We start from the raw sequence: 19,883 nt of genomic DNA on the forward strand, positions 1-19,883 counted from the left end.
TGGATTGCTAACTTTAGCCATTCTGACTGGTGTGAGGTAGCATTTCATTGTGGTTTTGATTTGTATTTCCCTGATGGCCAGTGATGGGAAGCATTTTGTCATGTGCCTGTTGGGCCTTTGATTTCTCATTTGCAAAAACAGAAGGTTGTACTTCCTGGGGAACATCCTAGGGATACTTTGTGAGTCTGGTGGTGGACTGAACGTGAAATGATTTAGCACGAAAGGGCATTGAGAAGCACAGATGGCTATACAAGGGAGTGAAGCTCTTTCATTCATTCATTTATTCATTCATTTACAGGCCTTGGTGCTGTGTGTGGTTGGTTGGCCCCCATCTCTGCTCCCATTCCTTGGGTTTCCTTCAGAGCACTTGTCACAGGTCATAATTACATTTTCAATTTTAGGATTGGTTGCCGAAGTAGAAGGCTCTAAGCGTGTGTCTTTCAGCTAACAGATGCACCATGACACTTAGACCATGAGTCTGGCAAATATTGGGTGCTCAGTACTAATTTGGGGAGTAAATGAATGAATGCTTTCCCCTCCTCTGAAGATTGCAACTGTGAGTTAGCCAGACTCCATCTTGAGGGGAGTGCACGCCAGGACGGGAGAGTCGATGTGTGTGCATTTCATGTTCCCACCCGGCAAGTATGGGCTTGCCTTCAGAGGGGTTCTGAAAAAGAGCTTGGGAATCCTGGGAAAGATGTCAGGCTCTATCCAGGAAACTGGGATGGCCTCAAAGATGAGGAGGCACTCAGTTGGCCCCGAGGTTTGGCAGGAGTTCAGTCTGAGCAATGTGAACCTGCAGAAAGAGTGGTGTGAACATAGGCACGACCCACGTGAGGGTCCATGAGAAGTTCCTTCTAGGCCGTGTGGTATATGACTATGTTCTAGAAAGAGAGAGGCCTCAAATGGATGCTCCCCACCCCAGATTGTGAGGGACCTTGAATGTGTGGCTGCAGAATCTCAACTTTCTCCGGTAATGAGCTGACAGCTCTTGAGGATATTTGGGCAAGCGGGTGACTTGGAGATGTAATGTCAAATGTGAATGTGAAAAACATGTATTACTGCTGGTGGACAGATGGGTTAGGAGGTAGGTAAGGGCCCTGCTGAAGGTGGTGTCCATGAGCTGGAGAGGAGGGGACGGGCATGGCAGAGACATGGGGATGAGCAGATTCAATGTGGGGTTGAGGTGGTTGTGGGATAGGGGATTGGAGTGGGTTTTGGGTTTCTGACAGAACCATTCACTGAGGCAGGAGACTTGGGAGAGGGGTTGAAAGGGATGGTCATGGAGGACTGATTGAGTACATGGGAGTTACACGGAGTCTGCGAACTCAGGGAAGCTTGGTAATTACTAGTTTATCTGAGATGAGAAAAATAGAGTGGGGACGAGGCTCCCCAGATGTCCCTGTTACCTACCTGCAGCACACCACACCCAAATTTAGTGGCTTGTTGCAAGCCAGTCATTCAGTTAGATCATGAATCTGCAGTTTGGGTAGAGCTTTGTGAGAATGGATGTCTGGTCTGCTGCTGTGTCTGCTGCGGTGGCTTGCTGTGTGTTGTGTGCAACGCAGGCTAGCTCACTATGTGACATGACAGTTGCTGCTGGCTGTCACCTGGAATTACAGTGGGAATACCCATAGGGGGCCTCTCCATGTGATCACTTGGGCTCCTCACAGTATGGTGTCTGGGTTACTAGCATGAGCATTTCAAGAGATGGGAAGCAGAGACTCAGTCTCTCAGAAACCAGACTGGCTTGGTTTCTTTTCACAAATCAAAGGGAGGAATGCCTGAGAAGGTTACAGTTCATTGTCACTGGCTCCAAGGAAGGGCTTAAAAATACCTATTGAATGAATGAGTAAATGAACTGTGTGAGGACAGATGCAGAGAGAGGAATATCTGGGGCTTGAGGGAGACCGTTGTCGGAGGACTTTAGCTGGAGTTGGTGAGGAGGTGGATGGGCTGGAGGAAGTCAGTAGGATCTAGACTGGTGAGGACCATGAACTGCAGGCTAATGGGATGGGATCTGAGAATGGGCTAGACTATTCAACACAGAGGAACTAGCTAAATTGCCTGAGAGGAACAGGATCAGAAGTTGAAGCCCAGATCAAGGGCCTGGTACAGGTGAAGTCTTCCCGGGTCAGTAGGTGAGTGTACTTCTGACTTCGGGCTTCTTTTGACTGTGGCCTTGACCTTTGTTCCAGCCAGCCCTCAGGCTGCCATTCCACACCTGGTATGTGGGGAATGCACAGGGCACCCCCAACAATAGAATCTCTGGCAGTCAGAGGTGATGTCTCAATGAATTCTCTGGGTTGGGACAGTCAGGGTACAGGGAGTGGGGGGTGCCTTTTGAAGCATGTTTATAAGCCTTCTGGTCCCTTGAGAGAGAACAGTACTGTGCTTCCTTTGTGAACACAGCTTCTTCATATGGCCATGAGCCTTTCAACTCTGAAGTCAAGGTGAATGTAGGACATGGCTTCTTTCTTGGGTATCTGCAGCCCTCTTGACCTTGAGGAATGAACTCCTCAGGCGCCTGTAGGAGTGGGTCCTTTATGCTCAGATTTCTCTAGGCCCTTGTCTTCCGAAAGTAGAAGCAGCCTGGGGTGTGTGTGCAGAGGCGCGCAGGATTCTTTGTAGCCCTCACCAAGGCCAGGTCTCATGCAGCTCTATCTCCCCGGATCTAGCCCCAGCCAGCACTGGCTGGATGCTCTCAAGGTCACTGAGAGAGGCTGTGAGTCTCCTCGTGACAGTCCAGTTGAGGGAGGTCCCGGCTGGCACAGCAGCCACTCTGAGGAGAGCCTGATCTGCGGGGAGTGGACGGACAGGAGGAGCTTGCCAAGGCCCCAAATGAGGCTCTGAGTCACACTGGCCTTTGTTCCTTGCTTGCTCTCGCCCTTGGCTGAGGGGCTGTAAGGGAGCCTTTGAACAGCTCAGGACACTGGCAACATTACCTGTGTGGACCTCTTAGGAAACGTATCCAGTTGTGTGCAAGGAGGACAGAGGACAGAGGACAGACCTGGACTTCTTGCTCCTGCACACGTAGTTCACGGCTTGACCATGGTGGTCACCCAGCTGAATCTGGAGTTTCGCTTCCAGGGCAAGAAGCTGCGAGGCTTCAGCTGTGAGCTCACCCGCTCCCCCAACGGGGTCTGGCCTGAGACTGTCTTCACTATCATTTGCCAGATCGTGGTGCCCATTCTCCTCTCGGGCGTGGGCATGTTGACAGCCGGCCTGGTGATGAACACCATCCAAGTGCGTACTGGGCATACGAGTGCCAGCGTGGGGCCCTGGGTGGAGGGAGAGGGGAATCAGGCTTTCTGGGCATCACAGATAGGACAGGGGGAGGACAGTAGAGGCCCTGAGTGGGGTGCAGCCCTGAGCCTGGCCCAATGCCCGGGAGTCGCGGGCTCAGTGGTGCCAGCTGGAGATTCCTCGAGGGACTCCAGGTCCGAGATCCATAGAAGCTTCTGATGACTCCCTCCAAGATCAGCCCACACATGTTAGCCTGGGGAATTCAAACCATTTTCCTTCCAAGGGATGCAGGTTCATCAGGCAGGGCCTGGAGGGGCTCAGATCCTCTGCCATTCACTCACTACCTGAGGGAATTCATTAAGCTTCCCCTGCATCAGCCTCCCCATCTACAGACAGGGTAAATGAATGCACGTATGTCACAGGATTGTGAGGATGGGCAGCCAAGTATGCCTTGTGTTGTGGCCCTGAGGGTAATGAGGCTGTTCCCTCCAGCCCCCAGAATCTCTGTCCAGAGCCTGGGCTGGGGTCCGAGCAAGCACAGGGAGGTAGTGGTCTCTCTTGGGTACTAGCATTTGTGGGAGGCCCTCGGGTGAGTACACACTCTAGCACTCACTTCTCCTGGTGTGTTTATGCCCTGGGATTGGTCAGGTAATGCTGTTTGAATCACTGAGGGTTTGCTTTGTCTGCCTAAACATTTTTATAGAGTTAGTCTGATTTTAAACAATATATGTAAGTGAAGAAGAGAGGGTGCCCATAATCTCTGTATTTTGGTGTGTATCCATCAAGAATGTATGGGATCATACTATATGATGATATGCTTTTTAGTCAGTGATATTAAGTTTAAATTTAGTTTTGCAGCCTATGGGGACATCCCAGCTAGTGTGTGTCTTTCTCAGTTGGACCCAGCATCTCCTTCCTGATGGCTGCCTCCCGGTCTCCGGATGAGGCTCGTGATGCCTCCTAGCTGGCCTCCACTTGCATGGCTCAGCAGAGGGCACACTCAGCCCTCCTGGGTCCGGGACAGCCCGTTGTGTACTGGCCAGTACCGTTAGAAAGCATTCACTTGGGGGGCTTGCAGCCTATATACCTATCTCTCCCACCTCAGAGCTTCGCCCCTTGAGCTGCTACCGTAGTGTCTCGCGCCTTCCCTAAGACCCTCCTGGGGATACTGTGGAGAAAGACTCAGTCCTGGGTCTCTCGTTTTTGACCTTCCGTGAATTCTCACAGAGCATGGGTTTCAGCCCTACACCACATTGCATGTCCCTTAGTTGCCGCAGGCTGGGAGAATATTGATCAATGGGTTGGGGGGATCTTGGAAGAGTCCAGAAGATTCAGTGGCATGTGGGGGGAAGACAGGCTTGGGATTGTGCCTGATCATCAGAAGTGGTGGTACAGAAGGCCAGTACAGGGGGAAGTCCAGCCAGAGGACAGAACACCTTTCTGGACCTCTGTGTTAAGGTGCCAACTGGGAGGCTAGCATGCAGTAAAAGGTGTGTCTTGGGAAGCAGCCCCAGAACATGCAGGGGGAAGGCTGTCTGCAAATCCAAGGCCTTGAGCCCTCCAGCTTTGGGAGACCCAGCAGCTGGGAAAAAACTGGAAACATCCCTAGAAGATACGCCTTGTTCCTTCTTCCCACTTTGCAAACATGTAGTGCTTCCCAGGTACAGTGAAGTTCAAGGGCACTCAGCTTTCCGTGGCTCCTACAGTGCACCAGCACCTCCCTGCTCATGGCCACTCAGTGGTTCAGGAGGCAGCCTTGCCAGCACCGTTTCACAGGGTAGTCCCGCAACACAGGAGGGTGACCTGGGTCCAGCTATTTCCAGGATGCTGCATGTCAGGGCCTCAGGGCTTATGAGCCTGCAGCAAGGATGACCACCTGTCAGGTGTGCCCTGGGGATGTCCCTGGCACAGTGGGCTGTCCTAAGGGCACTGGCCAGATGCTGGTTTTATCTCCTCTAGATTTGGGGATCTGGGTTCTCTGTTTATGGGGTCTGAGTTCAGTCTGTCATTGGGCCCAGAGATTGAGGCCCACTAAGTGGCCAGAGTATCAGTTCTTTTTCTTTTTCTTTTTTTTAATTATCTTTTTATTACACAAGAAAAGTATAAATATCTCTCTTTTTTACAAAATAAATATCGCAGTTGAGCTTAAGCCCTCAATCTCAGTTTATTTGTGGAGGAAGCCTCAATAGAGGTCATGTGTGTCCTTCAGACCTTATGGGAGTGCACCCAGGGGCAATGACAGTGGTTTTCATTGTTAGAGTGTATGTGGTCTTTCTGCACTGAATCAGATGTGAAGCAGAGCGGATGTAGCCGTGCGCAGAGTAGGTTAGATGAATTCATTCCTTCGTCTTGTTCTTCATTTATTCACTCTGCATGTTTTGTTGAATTCTGTACCAGCTGCTCTTGGGCCCTGGAGGTGCAGTGGTGAGCAGAAACAGGCCTATACTCGCCTTCCTGGTGGCTGTAGCCCAGCGAGATGAGGCAGGCGCTTATCTGATCCTCCCACAAACACGTGTCCAGGAGCGGAGGCAGTGAGCAGACATTTGCTTATGAAGAAATTCTTCCTAGAGGGATCAAAGAATCTATAGTTAGCAGGACAGCAGGAGTTGGACCTTAAAGGATACTCTAACAGCTTCTAGGATGACGTGAGAGAAGCAGTCATTCCAAGCAAAGGGATAAATGTGTGCAGAGATAGAGTTGAGTGACTAGGCATTTGCAAGGAGTGAGGAGTGGCACGCGGCCATGGTCAGGGTGCTGGACAGACAGTGAGGGGACCAGTTTGCACTGCTTGAGTTGTATGCTGAATACCAAGGAGTTGTGTGGGTGTTGGTGAGCCTTCTATGGCAGGATATGCTGAGAGAAGGGGTTTATTTTTACTCTTGAGTTGGCGGGTACCCGGTTTTGTGTGTCAGCCAAAAAGAAAGTGCTTGGGAGCAGACAGCTTGTTGGGAGGTAGAAGGAGGCTTGGAGTGTAGAAAGTCAGTCTCAGGGGAGACCAGAGGCCAGGGAGGAGGGTCCTTCCAGGAACTGGATGGCAGACTGACCTCTCTGGATGGGATGTGGTGCACTCATAGGACAGCTGCACAGGGGACTGGGGCTGGATGCTTCTGGAAGACCGAGAGCTGCAGGAGGCTGCCGACAGACCATGGGAGCACCTCCTTGCCTGGGGACACAGTCCTCTTCTGAACTTTCAGGAGAGAGCAGACTCCTCACTCCATCAGAGCTGGGAATGGATTCTGAATGCCCCAGCTTTGAAGTTAAGGTGAAAGGAGAAAGGGAGCCATCAGCCATGGGTGCTCTTTGTCCATCTGAGTACCCGAAGGAGGCCCGACCCCTTTCACTTCAGGCCCTGTGAGATATTCTGTTGGGCTGCTTTAGGTGACTCTTCTGGGCCCCTAGTAAGTGGATTCATACATCTTCAGTCTCAGGGAACAGGGACCAGACCCCAGGCCTCCTGCCTCCTAGCTGACAAGGTAGGAGGGTTTTTTAGGTCTAGAATTATAAAACTAAGAGGAACCTTTAATGTAGGGATCACAGGTATCTATAGGGGCCAGAGAGTTAAATTAAGTCACTGGTACCAGATGAGTATTGAAAATTGGTGGAGGAGGCACAGGCAATATAATTGCATATAAATAGGTAGGAATTTTCACTTCACAAGTAAGTTTTTTCCCTTCCAGTTTTCTTCATGTGCCCTTTCATTCTTTTTTATTTTCTTTTATTTTTGAATATTTTATTTATTTATTCAAGGTAGAGCAAGAGTGAGTGAGAAAGAAGAGGGAGAGTATTAGCATGAGGTGTGGAGGGACAGAGGAGCAGGCTCCCCACAGAGTAGGGAGGCAGACGTGGGACTTGATCCCAGGACCCCAGGATCATGACCTGAGTCAAAGGCAGATGCTTAACTGACTGACGCAGGGACCCTTTTTTTAGTTAATATTTTACACTTGATAGGACCTGGATAGAGACATATTCTGTCTGTTTTGACAATTCCAGAGCCCATACGTGATGCTCTGGGGCCACTTGGCCTTGGTGTCTTGGGGCCACCTGAGAATCAGTGTCCGCGGTAGAGCAGAGCCACTCCTTGGTCCTAGCTGGTCTCGCCAGCTCTCTCATTCAAATCTCCCAGCTTTGAAATTGGTGACTTGTTCCTGTTGCTACAAACACATGGGCCATACTAAACACAGTGTGTTTGCAGGCTGGACCCCGCCAGTCAGCCTCAGACCCCAGCTTGGCCCCCAGTTTTCCCAACTGCTGAAGGCCAGAGAAAGAAAGGGACTATCTTGAGGCCACAAGTGATGTTCACTGAATAGTATTCAGAAATTTTCATGGCTTTCTTAATCTGCATTTAATTTAAAGCCATTTAAGAAACTACTTAGTCTTATTCATGAGAAGTAACTTGCCACACCTTCTTTTGAGAAATTTCGAAGATGTGCCAGTATGTGTACTTGGATTGATCTCCTGTTCTTTCCCCACCAGCACTGGCCGGTGTTTGTGGAGGTTAAAGATCTATTGACATTGGTGCCGCCCCTGGTGGGCCTGAAGGGGAACCTGGAAATGACGCTGGCGTCTCGACTCTCCACAGCTGTAAGTCGATATCTGAGCATCTGGGCCACCTGCCCCCTGAAGGGATGAATCCATGGGCACCTCCCAGGCTCCCCTCATAGCGTGTTAGCCAGTGGGTTGAATTCTGGAAAAATGAGTGTCGTGAGGTTCTGTTCCATCACGATGCTCCACCTGGTCACTCCTCCCTGTCTGCCAACCTCTTTTTCCACAGTGCAGCTGGACTGCTGGCAAGGGCCAGACCCAGCCCCGTGTACCCTTGGTTTCTCCTCTAGCCCCGGTGTCAGGTGCTGCTCTGGGTCCCCGAGCCCAGATCCACACATTCACGTACAAGCTGTAATGAGCAACGTAGGTTTGCTGGAGGGTTTGGGAGAGGAGAGAGGGGGTTTGAATCAATATGACACCCACCTCCCTTGGAGAATTTTGTTCTCTAGAATGTTTCCTTGAATGTTCCATCAGCAGAGGGGTCTACTCAGGGCTCTGTGGCTCACATGATCCTCGCCTTGTTGCTTGTCCCAGCCCTCCCAGGAATCCTGGGAACTGACATTCTCCTTCTGTTATGCAGACTGGTCTCTCCCCTCCTGTGAACCAGTGTGTGAACCTGGCCTGTGGCAAGAGGAGGTGTGGTATGGCCAAGAGACTGAAAGGGGAGCAGTGTAGCTAGAGTAGGGCAGGCAAGGGGAGGGGGTGCCAGGAGAGGAGGTGAAGGGCAGTTCCCCCAACAGTGACCCCTCAAGAGCTACAACCTAATCAGTCAGGCCTGTGCATGGTTCCTTATGTGGACAGGGTCTTTGCAGGTGTGATTCTGTGAGGGACCTGGGAGATGATCCTGGATTATCCAGGTGGGTCTCAGTGTCAGCACGAGGGACAGGGAAGTTTCAGAAGAAAATGCCAGGTGAGGGAAGCCAAGGCAGAGAAGATGCTCTGCTATGGGATTGGAAGATGGAGGAAGAGCCAGGAAATGTGGCTCCACCTGCTGGAAAAGGTGAATTACCACCTGCCAGAAAAAGGAATTCCTCCCTAGAGCTTCCAGAGGCACTTTGAGTTTTGCCTCTGAAGACTCATTTCAGACTCAGCCTCCAGAACTATAGGAGAATGTATTTCTGTTGTTTTAAGCCGTAAAATTTGTGATAATTTGTTACCGCGATAACAGGGAGTTAACAGGTAAGGCTGGATCACTTACAGACCCATAAGGACATTGAAATGTTTTAAGCAGCAGGTAACATGATACAGACATGCACACATATGATGTCATTGGTCGGTGTTTGAGAGGATAAAAAGCATTCCTTGCCGCCTCTGCTGTGGCGGCATTTCATGTGTTAGCATTTTTATTTCATAGTGTTTAACTACATATTAAACATTCTCTGCAGTGATCAAATCTTCATTCTAATTTGTTTAAAATACATAAAACATGGAGGGGAAACAAACCTAGTGGTAGAATTCATTACAGCCATCTGTCCAAGGAGAATTCCATCATTATCATCACATGTGATGATAATGAACTTTTGAAGTCACTCAACACCCATTCTGTATTTTTGTTTAAATCACCGTATTAAGGTATAAATTAATAAAATAAAAACTCACAAATTTTAAACATACATGTCAGTGACTTTTGACAGAACTGTGTCGCTGTGTAACTACCACCCCAATCAAGATCTAAAACATTTCCATCTCCTCAGGAGATGTCTCCTCATGCACTCGGCCCAGCCTCTCCCACCACTCCATCCCGGCAACCCTGATCCAGCTCTAGTCTGTATAGATAAGTTTCATTTTCTTTTATTTTTTTCTTTTTAAAGATTTTATTTATTTATTTGACAGACAGAGATCACAAGTAGGCAGAGACAGAGGCGGAAGCAGGCTGCCTGCTGAGCAGAGAGACCGATGTGGGGCTCCATTCCAGGACCCTGGGATCATGACCTGAGCCAAAGGCAGAGGCTTTAACCCACCGAGCCATCCAGGTGTCCCAAGTTTCGTTTTCAACACACATTCATGATTTTTAAAAATACTCTTAGTGCAACTTGAAATAGAATAATTTTTCTATATTTTTATTTTGTTTAATTTTAGCTATATTGTTCTGGATGTTTTAGATATTGTAATAAGCCAAGAAAAGGAAATAAGAGACTAGCATATTGGGAAAGAGAAAAACTCATTATTTGCTATCAATATATTTTTCGTCTTGGAAAGATCTAAGTAAAGCAACTAGAAAACTATGAAACTAAATAAGCTTTAAAAAGTGACCTGGTTTCAAAATATCTAGATGAAATTTAAAACATGTCTATATGTATTGACATACATAAATGTTTATCTATATACTCCTGTACACACTAGAAATCATCATTTATGAAATACAATCTGAAAAGAGTTATCTTTTAAAACATTAATTAATTTTAAAACATCTTCAGACCGAAGCTGCAAATATTCAGGATCTATATAAATAAAATAACACTTTACAAAGGGAAATATAAATTTGGAGAGAGATATGAAGTTCCCAAATGGGGCAAGCCAGTGTTGTAAAGTTATCAGTTTTCCTTGTTTTCATTTATAAAGTTAATGCAGTTACTCTCAGTCTGCCAAAGGGAGTTAGGGGAACAGGTGACAATGTTATTTTAAAGTTGATCTGGACGAATAAGTGAGTGAGAATAGCCAAGTAAATATTGATAGGAAAGAGTAAGCACACTAATAGTAATGGTGAAATTTGATTTCCACATTTTAAAATGTAATATAACACTATAGTAACTAAACTATTTTGTAACCAGTATTAGTTAATGTATTTTACAATGAAACAGAACATCCAGAAATAAGCTCGGATGTATGTAAATATAATTTATTGAATACTAGCAATTTAAAACAGTGAAAAAGGTTGAATTTTTTTAAAAAGATATGTATTTATTTTAGAGAGAGAAACAAACTCCCCCTGAGCAAGGAGCCCAACATGGGGCTCGATCCTAGGACCCTAAGATCATGGCTGAGTGGAAACCAAGAGTCCGACTCTTAACCAACTGAGCCATCCAGGTGCTCTGAGAAAGGATGAATTATTAATAAATGGTGCTGAGATTATTGGTTAGTTCTTTAGAATTAATTTTTCCTTATGTCATTCATCAATATATATGTTGAGGAGATTGAATAATTTTTTTAAAGATTTTATTTTTATTTATTTGTCAGAGAGAGTGCACACAGGCAGGTAGAGTGGTAGGCAGAGGCAGAGGGAGAAGCAGGCTCCCTGCCGAGCAAGGAGCCCAATGTGGGACTTGATTCCAGGACACTGGGATCATGACCTGAGCCGAAGGCAGCCGCTTAACTGACTGAACCACCCAGGCGTCCTGAGGAGATTGAATAATTTAAAGTGAAGCATGATACCAGGAAGACACACCATTATTTTTAGAATCTGCTGATAGTGTTTTTTAAGTAGCAGAACAAATGCAAAACCCATCGGAAACAATGTAATAATTTGTTTTAGTTTTCTAGGGCCACCATAACAATGAACCCCAAACTGCTTGGCTTAAAAAAGAGGTGGATTTTCTCACAGTTCTGAGGGCTGCAACTCCAGATCAAGGTAGCAGGGTTAGTTCCTTCTGAGGGCCATGAGGGAAAAATCTGTCCCAGACCTCTCTCCCAGCTTCTGGAGACTTTTGGCATTCCTTAGCTTGCAGACACATCACCCCCATCCCTGCCTTTGTCCCAGGGCATTCTGCCTATATTCCTCTCTGTGTCCAAATTTCCCCTTTTCACAAGGACACCAGTCTTACTGGATTCAGTACCTGTCTTACCCCACTATGACCTCATCTAAACTAATGACATCACTGCAACCCTATTATCAAATCAAATCACATACTAAGGTACTGGGGTTAGGACTTCAACATCTTTTGGAGGGATACAATTCTACATAACAGTCTCCTTGCGTAAATTTAAATGGGGAATAACTAACAAGGGAAGAAGTTATAATATATAAAAATTAACAGTTTGTATCCTCAACTATCTAAGTAGCTGTTACGTATCAATATGAAGACAAACCCTTCAAATCAAAATTAACAAAGGACATGAATCATAAATCCATGTTCACAAATAAATAAGACCATAAAGTAGTAGAGAAAAAAATCTCAATCATACTAGTCACCAGTGGATAGTCATTAACTAGTACTATTTTATTGCATATCAAAGTGTGCTTAGATGAATATGAGTGTGAGTGTCCACTTTTGGCAATTCTGTGGAGATGAGACTTGTCAAACACTGATGTCAGCAAGTATAATTTGGTAGTTTTTCAGAAGAGCAATTTATCAAACCACAAATATATGTAGACCCTTTACCTCAGAAATTCTGTTTCTGCTGGGTTATCCTAAAGAAGCAGTTAGTTACCCAGAGATACCAGTACAAGGATGTTCTCTCATAGCTTCTTTTTCTACTTATTTTGAAGTAATTATAAATTCACAGGAAGTTGCTAAGATAGTACAGAGTCAACCTTTCTACCCATCTCTCACTTTCCCTCAGTGTTTGCATATTACATAGTTCTAGTGCATTAATGAAACTAGGACATTGGCATTGGCACAAGCTGTATGCGGAGTTCCCTGTCATTTTATCACATGTAGATTTCTGTGATCATCACCACAATCAAGAATAAGAATTGTTCCTCTCTATGAAGACCTCCCTCACTACCCCTCCCTCCACCCTAATATCTGGCAAATACTCGGCTGTTTTCCAACATTAAGTTTTGTCATTTGAGAAGAGCATAGTGTTTCTAAGTGATAGTGTTCTTGAGTTCCATTCATGTGCTTTGTTGTATGTATCAGTAGTTCATTGTGTTTTTTTAATTTCTTTTCAGCTTAACAGAATTCATTGTTTATGCACCACACCCAGTGTTCCACGCAATACGTGCCGTCTATAATACCCACCACCTGGCTCCTGCAACCTCCCACCCCCCCCACCCCTTCAAAACCCTCAGATTGTTTTTCAGAGTCCATATTCTCTCATGGTTCATCTCCCCCTCTAATTTCCCTCAACTCCCTTCTCCTCTACATCTCCCTATGTCCTCCATGTTATTTGTTATGCTCCACAAATAAGTGAAACCATATGATAATTGACTCTCTCCGCTTGACTTATTTCACTCAGCATCATCTCTTCCAGTCCCGTCCATGTTGCTACAAAAGTTGGGTATTCATCCTTTCTGATGGAGGCATAATACTCCATAGTGTATATGGACCACATCTTCCTTCTCCATTCGTCCATTGAAGGGCATCTTGGTTCTTTCCACAGTTTGGCGACCATGGCCATTGCTACTATAAACATTGGGGTACAGATGGCCCTTCTTTTCACTCCATCTGTATCTTTGGGGTAAATACCCAGTAGTGCAGTGGCAGGGTCATAGGGAAGCTCAATTTTTAATTTCTTGAGGAATCTCCACACTGTTCTCCAAAGTGGCTGCACCAACTTGCATTCCCACCAACAGTGTAAGAGGGTTCCCCTTTCTCCACATCCCCTCCAACACATGTTGTTTCCTGTCTTGCTAATTTTGGCCATTCTAACTGGTGTAAGGTGGTATCTCAATGTGGTTTTAATTTGAATCTCCCTGATGCCTAGTGATGATGAACATCTTTTCATGTGTCTGATAGCCATTTGTATGTCTTCATTGGAGAAATGTCTGTTCATATCTTCTGCCCATTTTTTGATATGATTATCTGTTTTGTGTGTGTTGAGTTTGAGGAGTTCTTTATAGATCCTGGATATCAACCTTTTGTCTGTACTGTCATTTGCAAATATCTTCTCCTGTTCCGTGGGTGGCCTCTTTGTTTTGTTGAGTCTTTATTTGCTGTGCAGAAGCTTTTGATTTTGATGAAGTCCCAAAAGCTCATTTTGGCTTTTGTTTCCTTTGCCTTTGGAGACATATCTTGAAAGAAGTTGCTGTGGCTGATATCGAAGTGATTACTGGCTATGTTCTCCTCCAGGATTCTGATGGATTCCTGTCTCACGTTGATGTCTTTTATCCATTTTGAGTTTATCTTTGTGTTTGGTGTAAGAGAATGGTCGAATTTCATTCTTCTACATATAGCTGTCCAGTTTTCCCAGCAGCATTTATTGAAGAGACTGTCTTTTTTCCACTGTATATTTTTTTTTCCTGTTTTGTCGAAGATTAACTGACCATAGAGTTGAGGGTCCATATCTGGGCTCTCTACTCTGTTCCACTGGTCTATGTGTCTGTTTTTATGCCAGTACCATGCTGTCTTGGTGATCACAGCTTTGTAGTAAAGCTTGAAATCAGGTAACGTGATGCCCCCTGTTTTATTTTTGTTTTTCAACATTTCCTTAGCGATTCGGGGTCTCTTCTGGTTCCATACAAATTTTTGGATTATTTGCTCCAGCTCTTTGAAAAATACTGGTGGAATTTTGATCGGAGTGGCATTAAAAGTATAGATTGCTCTAGGCCATATAGACATTTTAACAATGTTTATTCTTCCAATCCAAGAGCATGAAATGGTCTTCCATCTTTTTGTGTCTTCTTCAATTTCTTTCATGAGTGTTTTGTAGTTCCTCCAGTACAGATCCTTTATCTCTTTGGTTAGGTTTATTCCCAGTTATCTTATGGTTCTTGGGGCTATAGTAAATGGAATCGATTCTCTAATTTCCCTTTCTGTATTTTCATTGTTAGTGTATAAGAAAGCCATTGATTTCTGTACATTGACTTTGTATCCTGCCATGTTGCTGAATTGTTGTATGAGTTCTAGTAGTTTGGGGGTGGAGTCTTTCGGGTTTTCCATATAAAGAATCATGTCATCTGCGAAGAGAGAGAGTTTGACTTCTTCACTGCCAATCTGGATACCTTTTATTTCTCTTTGTTGTCTGATTGCTGTTGCTACGACTTCTAATACTATGTTGAACAAGAGTGGTGAGAGTGGGCATCCTTGTCGTGTTCCTGATCTCAACGGGAAGGCTGCGAGCTTTTTCCCATTGAGGATGATATTTGCTGTGGGTCTTTCATAGATTTTATGAAGTTCAAGAATGTTCCCTCTATCCCTGTACTTTGAAGTGTTTTAATCAGGAACGGATGCTGGATTTTGTCAGATGCTTTTTCTGCATCAATTGAGAGGAACATGTGGTTCTTCTCTCTTTTCTTATTAATTTGTTCTACCACATTGATTGATTTGCGAATGTTGAACCATCCTTGTAACCCAGGGATGAATCCCACCTGGTCATGGTGCATAATCTTTTTAATATGCTGTTGGATCCTGTTTGCTAGGATCTTGTTGAGAATCTTAGCATCCATATTCATCAGTGATATTGGTCTGAAATTCTCCTTTTTGGTAGGGTCTTTGCCTGGTTTGGGGATCAGGGTAATGCTGGCTTCATAGAAAGAGTCTGGAAATTTGCCTTCTGCTTCAATTTTTTGAAACAGCTTCAGGAGAATAGGTGTTATTTCTTCTTTGAAAGTTTGGTAGAATTCCCAAGGGAATCCATCAGGTCCTGGGCTCTTGTTTTTGGGGAGGTTTTTATCACTGCTTCAATCTCGTTACTAGATATCGGTCTATTTAGATTGTCAATTTCTTCCTGGTTCAATTTTGGGAGTTTATGGTTTTCCAGGAATGCATCCATTTCATCTAGGTTGCTTAGCTTATTGGCATATAACTGTTGATAATAACTTCTGATGATTGTTTCTACTTCCTTGGTGTTCGTTGTAAGCTCTCCCTTTTCATTCATAATTTTATGAATTTGGGCTTTCTCTCTTTTCTTTTGGATTAGTGTGGCCAATGGTTTATCGATCTTATTGATTCTTTCAAAAAACCAGCTTCTAGTTTCATTGATACGTTCTACTGTATCTCTGGTTTCTACCTCATTGATCTCTGCTCTAATCTTGATTATTTCCCTTCTTATGTGTGGAATTGGTTTGATTTGTTGTTTATTCTCCAGTTCCTTAAGGTGTAGAGACAGCTGGTGTGTTCTGGATTTTTCAATTCTTTTGAGGGAGGCTTGGATGGCTATGTATTTCCCCCTTAGGATCGCCTTTGCTGTATCCCTTAGGTTTTGGACTGAAGTGTCTTCATTCTCATGGGTTTCCATGAATTCTTTAAGTTCTTCTTTGATATTCTGGTTAATCCAAGCATTCTTAAGCAAAGTGGTCTTTAGCTTCCAGGTATTTGAATTCCTTCCAAACTTTTCCTTTGTGGTTGAGTTCCAGTTTCAAAGCATTGTGACCTGAGAATATGCACGGAATAATCTCAATCTTTTGGTATTGGTTGAGCGCTGATTTGTGACCCACTATGTGGTCTATTCTGGAGAAGGTTCATGTGTACTCCAGAAGAATGAGTATTCTGTTGTTTTAGGGTGGAATGTTCTGTATATATCTATGATGTCCATCTGTTCCAGTGTGTCATTCAATGCTCTTGTTTCTTTATTGATTTTCTGCTTGGATGATCTGTCCATTATGGAGAGTGGCATATTAAGATCCTCTACTATTAGTGAATTCATATCAATATGACTCTTTATCTTGATTAACCGTTGTCTTATTTAGTTGGCTGTTTCCATATTTGGGGCATAAATATTTATACTTGTTAGATCTTCTTGGTGGATAGTCCCTTTAAGAATGATGTAGTGTCCTCTTGTATCTCTGACTACAGTCTTTAGTTTAAAATCTAATTTATCTGATATAAGAATCACTACCCCAACCTTCTTTTGAGGCCTATTTGCATGAAATATGGTTCTCCATCCCTCTGTCGTAGACAACATATGGATGGGTCCTGTCATTTTATCCAATCTGCAACCCTGTGCCATTTTATGGGTGCATTTAGGCCATTCACATTGAGAGTGATTATTGAGAGATATGTTTTTATTCACCTCATGTTACCTGTGAAGTATTTGTTTCTATAGATTGTCTCCATATATTTCTGTTCAATGATATTCTTGGTTTGTTTCCCTCTTTTTTAGAATCCCCCCTTAATATTTCTTGCAGTGCTGGCTTGGTGGTCACATACTTTTTTAAACCTTGCTGGTCTTGGAAGCTCTTTATCTCTCCATCCATTTTGAATGTCAGTCTTGCTGGATAAAATATTATTGTCTGCATGTTCTTCTCATTTAGTGCCCTGACTACATCTAGCTGGCTCTTTCTGGCTTGCCAGGTTTCTGTGGACAGGTCTGACATTATTCTGATGGGCTTTCCTCTGTACTTAAAGAATGTCTTCCCTCTGGCTGCTTTCAAGAGCTCCTTTCTAAAATTATGATTCATCATTTTCACAGTCAGGTGTCTTGAGGTCTTTTTAGATTCCATGACCTTGGGGGGAGACCTTTCTGCTTCTAGTACATGAACGCTGGTTCCATTCCCCAGAGTGGGAAAATTTTCATGGAGAATTTGTCTTCTTTCTTTCTCCTCCCCCTCAGGGTTTACAATAATTCTGACATTGGAACGTTTCATGGCATCACTTATTTCCCTCTTTATGTATTCATGGCTTCTAAGCTGTTTGTTCCAGGCTTACTCGTGATCTTTTTTCTCTATCAGTTTGTCCTCCAGATCACTAATTCGTTTTTTTTAATATAAATTTTATTTTATTTTATTTTAAACATATAATATATTTTTATCCCCAGGGGTACGTGTCTGTGAATTGCCAGTTTTACATATTTCAGATCACTGATTCTATCTTCTGCCTCAGTTCCCCTAGCTGCTAGAGAATTTAGATTATATTGGAACTCATTGAGAGCATTGTTAACATCATCCCTGGTGGCCTTCACTTCTGACCTAATCAGTTCCTTTTTGTCATCAAAGGCTTTCTCCAACCTAGCTATTGTCTGGATAATTGTTAGCCTAAATTCCCTTTCCAACATACTGTTTATGTCCATATCCAATAGCTCGGGTGGAGATGGCCCAGTCTCTGAATTTTTCCTCTGTTGGGCATTCCTCCTACTAGTCATTTTGGTGAGAGATGGCTAAACAGATGTGTAGCTGAATGTATCAATGCAGGCTAGGTGCACTCTGGAACGCTTCTGAGCAATTGGGAGTCCCCACCAAAAAGAAAGAAATAAGAAAAAAAGAGAGAGAGAGATAGAGGAAAAAAGAAAAAGAAAATGTAAAAGAGATGGCCCAATCTGTACCCCAGTGTTTATAGCAGCAATGACCATGGTTGCCAAACTGTGGAAAGAACCAAGATGCCCTTCAATGGACGAATGGATAAGTAAGATGTGGCCCATATACACTATGGAGTATTATGCCTCCATCAGAAAGGATCAATACCCAACTTTTGTAGCAACATGGACGGGAATGGAAGAGATGATGCTGAGTGAAATAAGTCAAGCAGAGAGTCATTTATCATATGGTTTCACTTATTTGTGGAGCATAACAAATAACATGGAGGACAAGGGGAGATGGAGAGGAGAAGGGAGTTGAGGGAAATTAGAAGGGGAGATGAACCATGAGAGACTATGGACTCTGAAAAACAATCTGAGGGTTTTGAAGGGGCGGGGGGTGGGAGGTTGGGGGAACCAGGTGGTGGGTATTGGGGAGGGCATGGATTGCCTGGAGCACTGGGTGTGGTGCAAAAACAATGAATAGTGTTACGCTGAAAAGAAATTAAAAAAAAAAATTTGAACTGTTAAAAAAAAAAAGAAAGAAAAAAAAAAAAAAGAAAGAAAGAAAAAAAAAAAGAGATGGCCCAGCCCGAAGGGGACCCAAAGGTAAGATTTATAAAGTATACAAACAAAAACAGAGAAAGAGAAAGACCAACAAAAGTAGATGACAAGAAAAAAATATATATATAAGAACCTAGCCACAATGAACCCCAAATATAAGATTTATATACTACCAGAACAAAAACAAATACACAGAAATACTGACAGAAGAGAAAGATGGGAGGGTGGTTATAAATTCTCAATGTGGGCGAGGAAGTTTATTTTGATTCTTTCTGGATGTATCTTGGTATCTTTGTTAAAGGACTCAACTTTCCTGAGATAAAGGGGGATTAAAACTGGTTTACATATAGGGGTAGCATTGATTGGGGAAAGGGGATTACATTGAAGCTTATCTTTATATGAATATTAAAAAATTTTAAAAATAGAAAAAATAGAAAAGCAAAAGAAAAACACAGGTATATGTATCAAAAAAGTTTAGGTTAAAAGGTTATTATGGAATTTGATGTACTGAAAATCTCATTATGATGGTAAATAGGTTAAAAAGCTATATAATAAAAATGAAAAGAACCAGAATAGTGGGAACGAATTAAAAATAAAAGTTGTATCTCTGAAGTAGTGGTGGTCATCCCCTTGTTTGTATGTTTTGTTTGTTTGTTTGTTTGTTTGTTTTTCTCGGCGGGTTTTCTTGGTGTGGGGGTCCTGCCACGTGGTTTTTCAGGCAGTCTTGCTAGAGTTGAGTCCTCCTACGACCCCCATCAAGGGGCTGGGCTCTGAGGAAACTTGTTTTTCAGGCTTTTGTTCTCTGGAGGGTTTTTGTTTTTTTTTTTTTTATCATTTTTTAAAATTTGTTTGCAACATAACAGTATTCATTGGTTTTGTACCACACCCAGTGCTCCATGCAATCCGTGCCCTCTCTAATACCCACCACCTGGTTCCCCCAACCTCCCACCCCCCCACCTCTTCAAACCCTTCAGATTATTTTTCAGAGTCCATAGTCTCTCATTGTTCACCTCCCCTTCCAATTTCCCCCAACCCCCTTCTCCTAACTCCCCATGTCCTCCATGCTATTTGTTATGCTCCACAAATAAGTGAAACCATATGATAATTGACTCTCTCTGCTTGACTTATTTCACTCAGCATAATCTCTTCCAGTCCCATCCATGTTGCTGCAAAAGTTGGGTATTCATCCTTTCTGATGGAGGCATAATACTCCATAGTGTATATGGACCACATCTTCCTTATCCATTCGTCCGTTGAAGGGCATCTTGGTTCTTTCCACAGTTTGGCAACCGTGGCCATTGCTGCTATAAACATTGGGGTACAGATGGCCCTTCCTTTCACTACATCTGTATCTTTGGGGTAAATACCCAGTAGTGCAATGGAAGGGTCATAGGGAAGCTCTATTTTTAATTTCTTGAGGAATCTCCACACTGTTCTCCAAAGAGGCTGCACCAACTTACATTCCCACCAACAGTGTAAGA

At 44.0% G+C, this 19,883-nt stretch overlaps 1 protein-coding gene across 5 annotated transcripts in view; it reads left to right on the forward strand.

Annotated features, from left to right (window-relative positions):
* Positions 1-19,883, forward strand: part of SLC41A3 (solute carrier family 41 member 3) — a 123,189-nt gene that overhangs the window by 30,513 nt on the left and 72,793 nt on the right. For 4 of the 5 annotated variants that reach the window (XM_032842815.1, XM_032842811.1, XM_032842812.1 and 1 more), the window contains one exon: positions 7,720-7,827. The exons of the other annotated variant lie outside the window; for it this stretch is intronic. In XM_032842815.1, coding sequence (XP_032698706.1) covers positions 7,720-7,827 — 108 coding nt within the window. The remainder of the gene's footprint in view (positions 1-7,719; positions 7,828-19,883) is intronic. 5 annotated transcript variants of the gene reach the window in all.

This window comes from Lontra canadensis, unplaced genomic scaffold (genome assembly GCF_010015895.1).
Source record: "Lontra canadensis isolate GAN:19392208 unplaced genomic scaffold, GSC_riverotter_1.0 scaffold133, whole genome shotgun sequence".
In the NCBI taxonomy this organism is placed as follows: Eukaryota; Metazoa; Chordata; class Mammalia; order Carnivora; family Mustelidae; genus Lontra; species Lontra canadensis.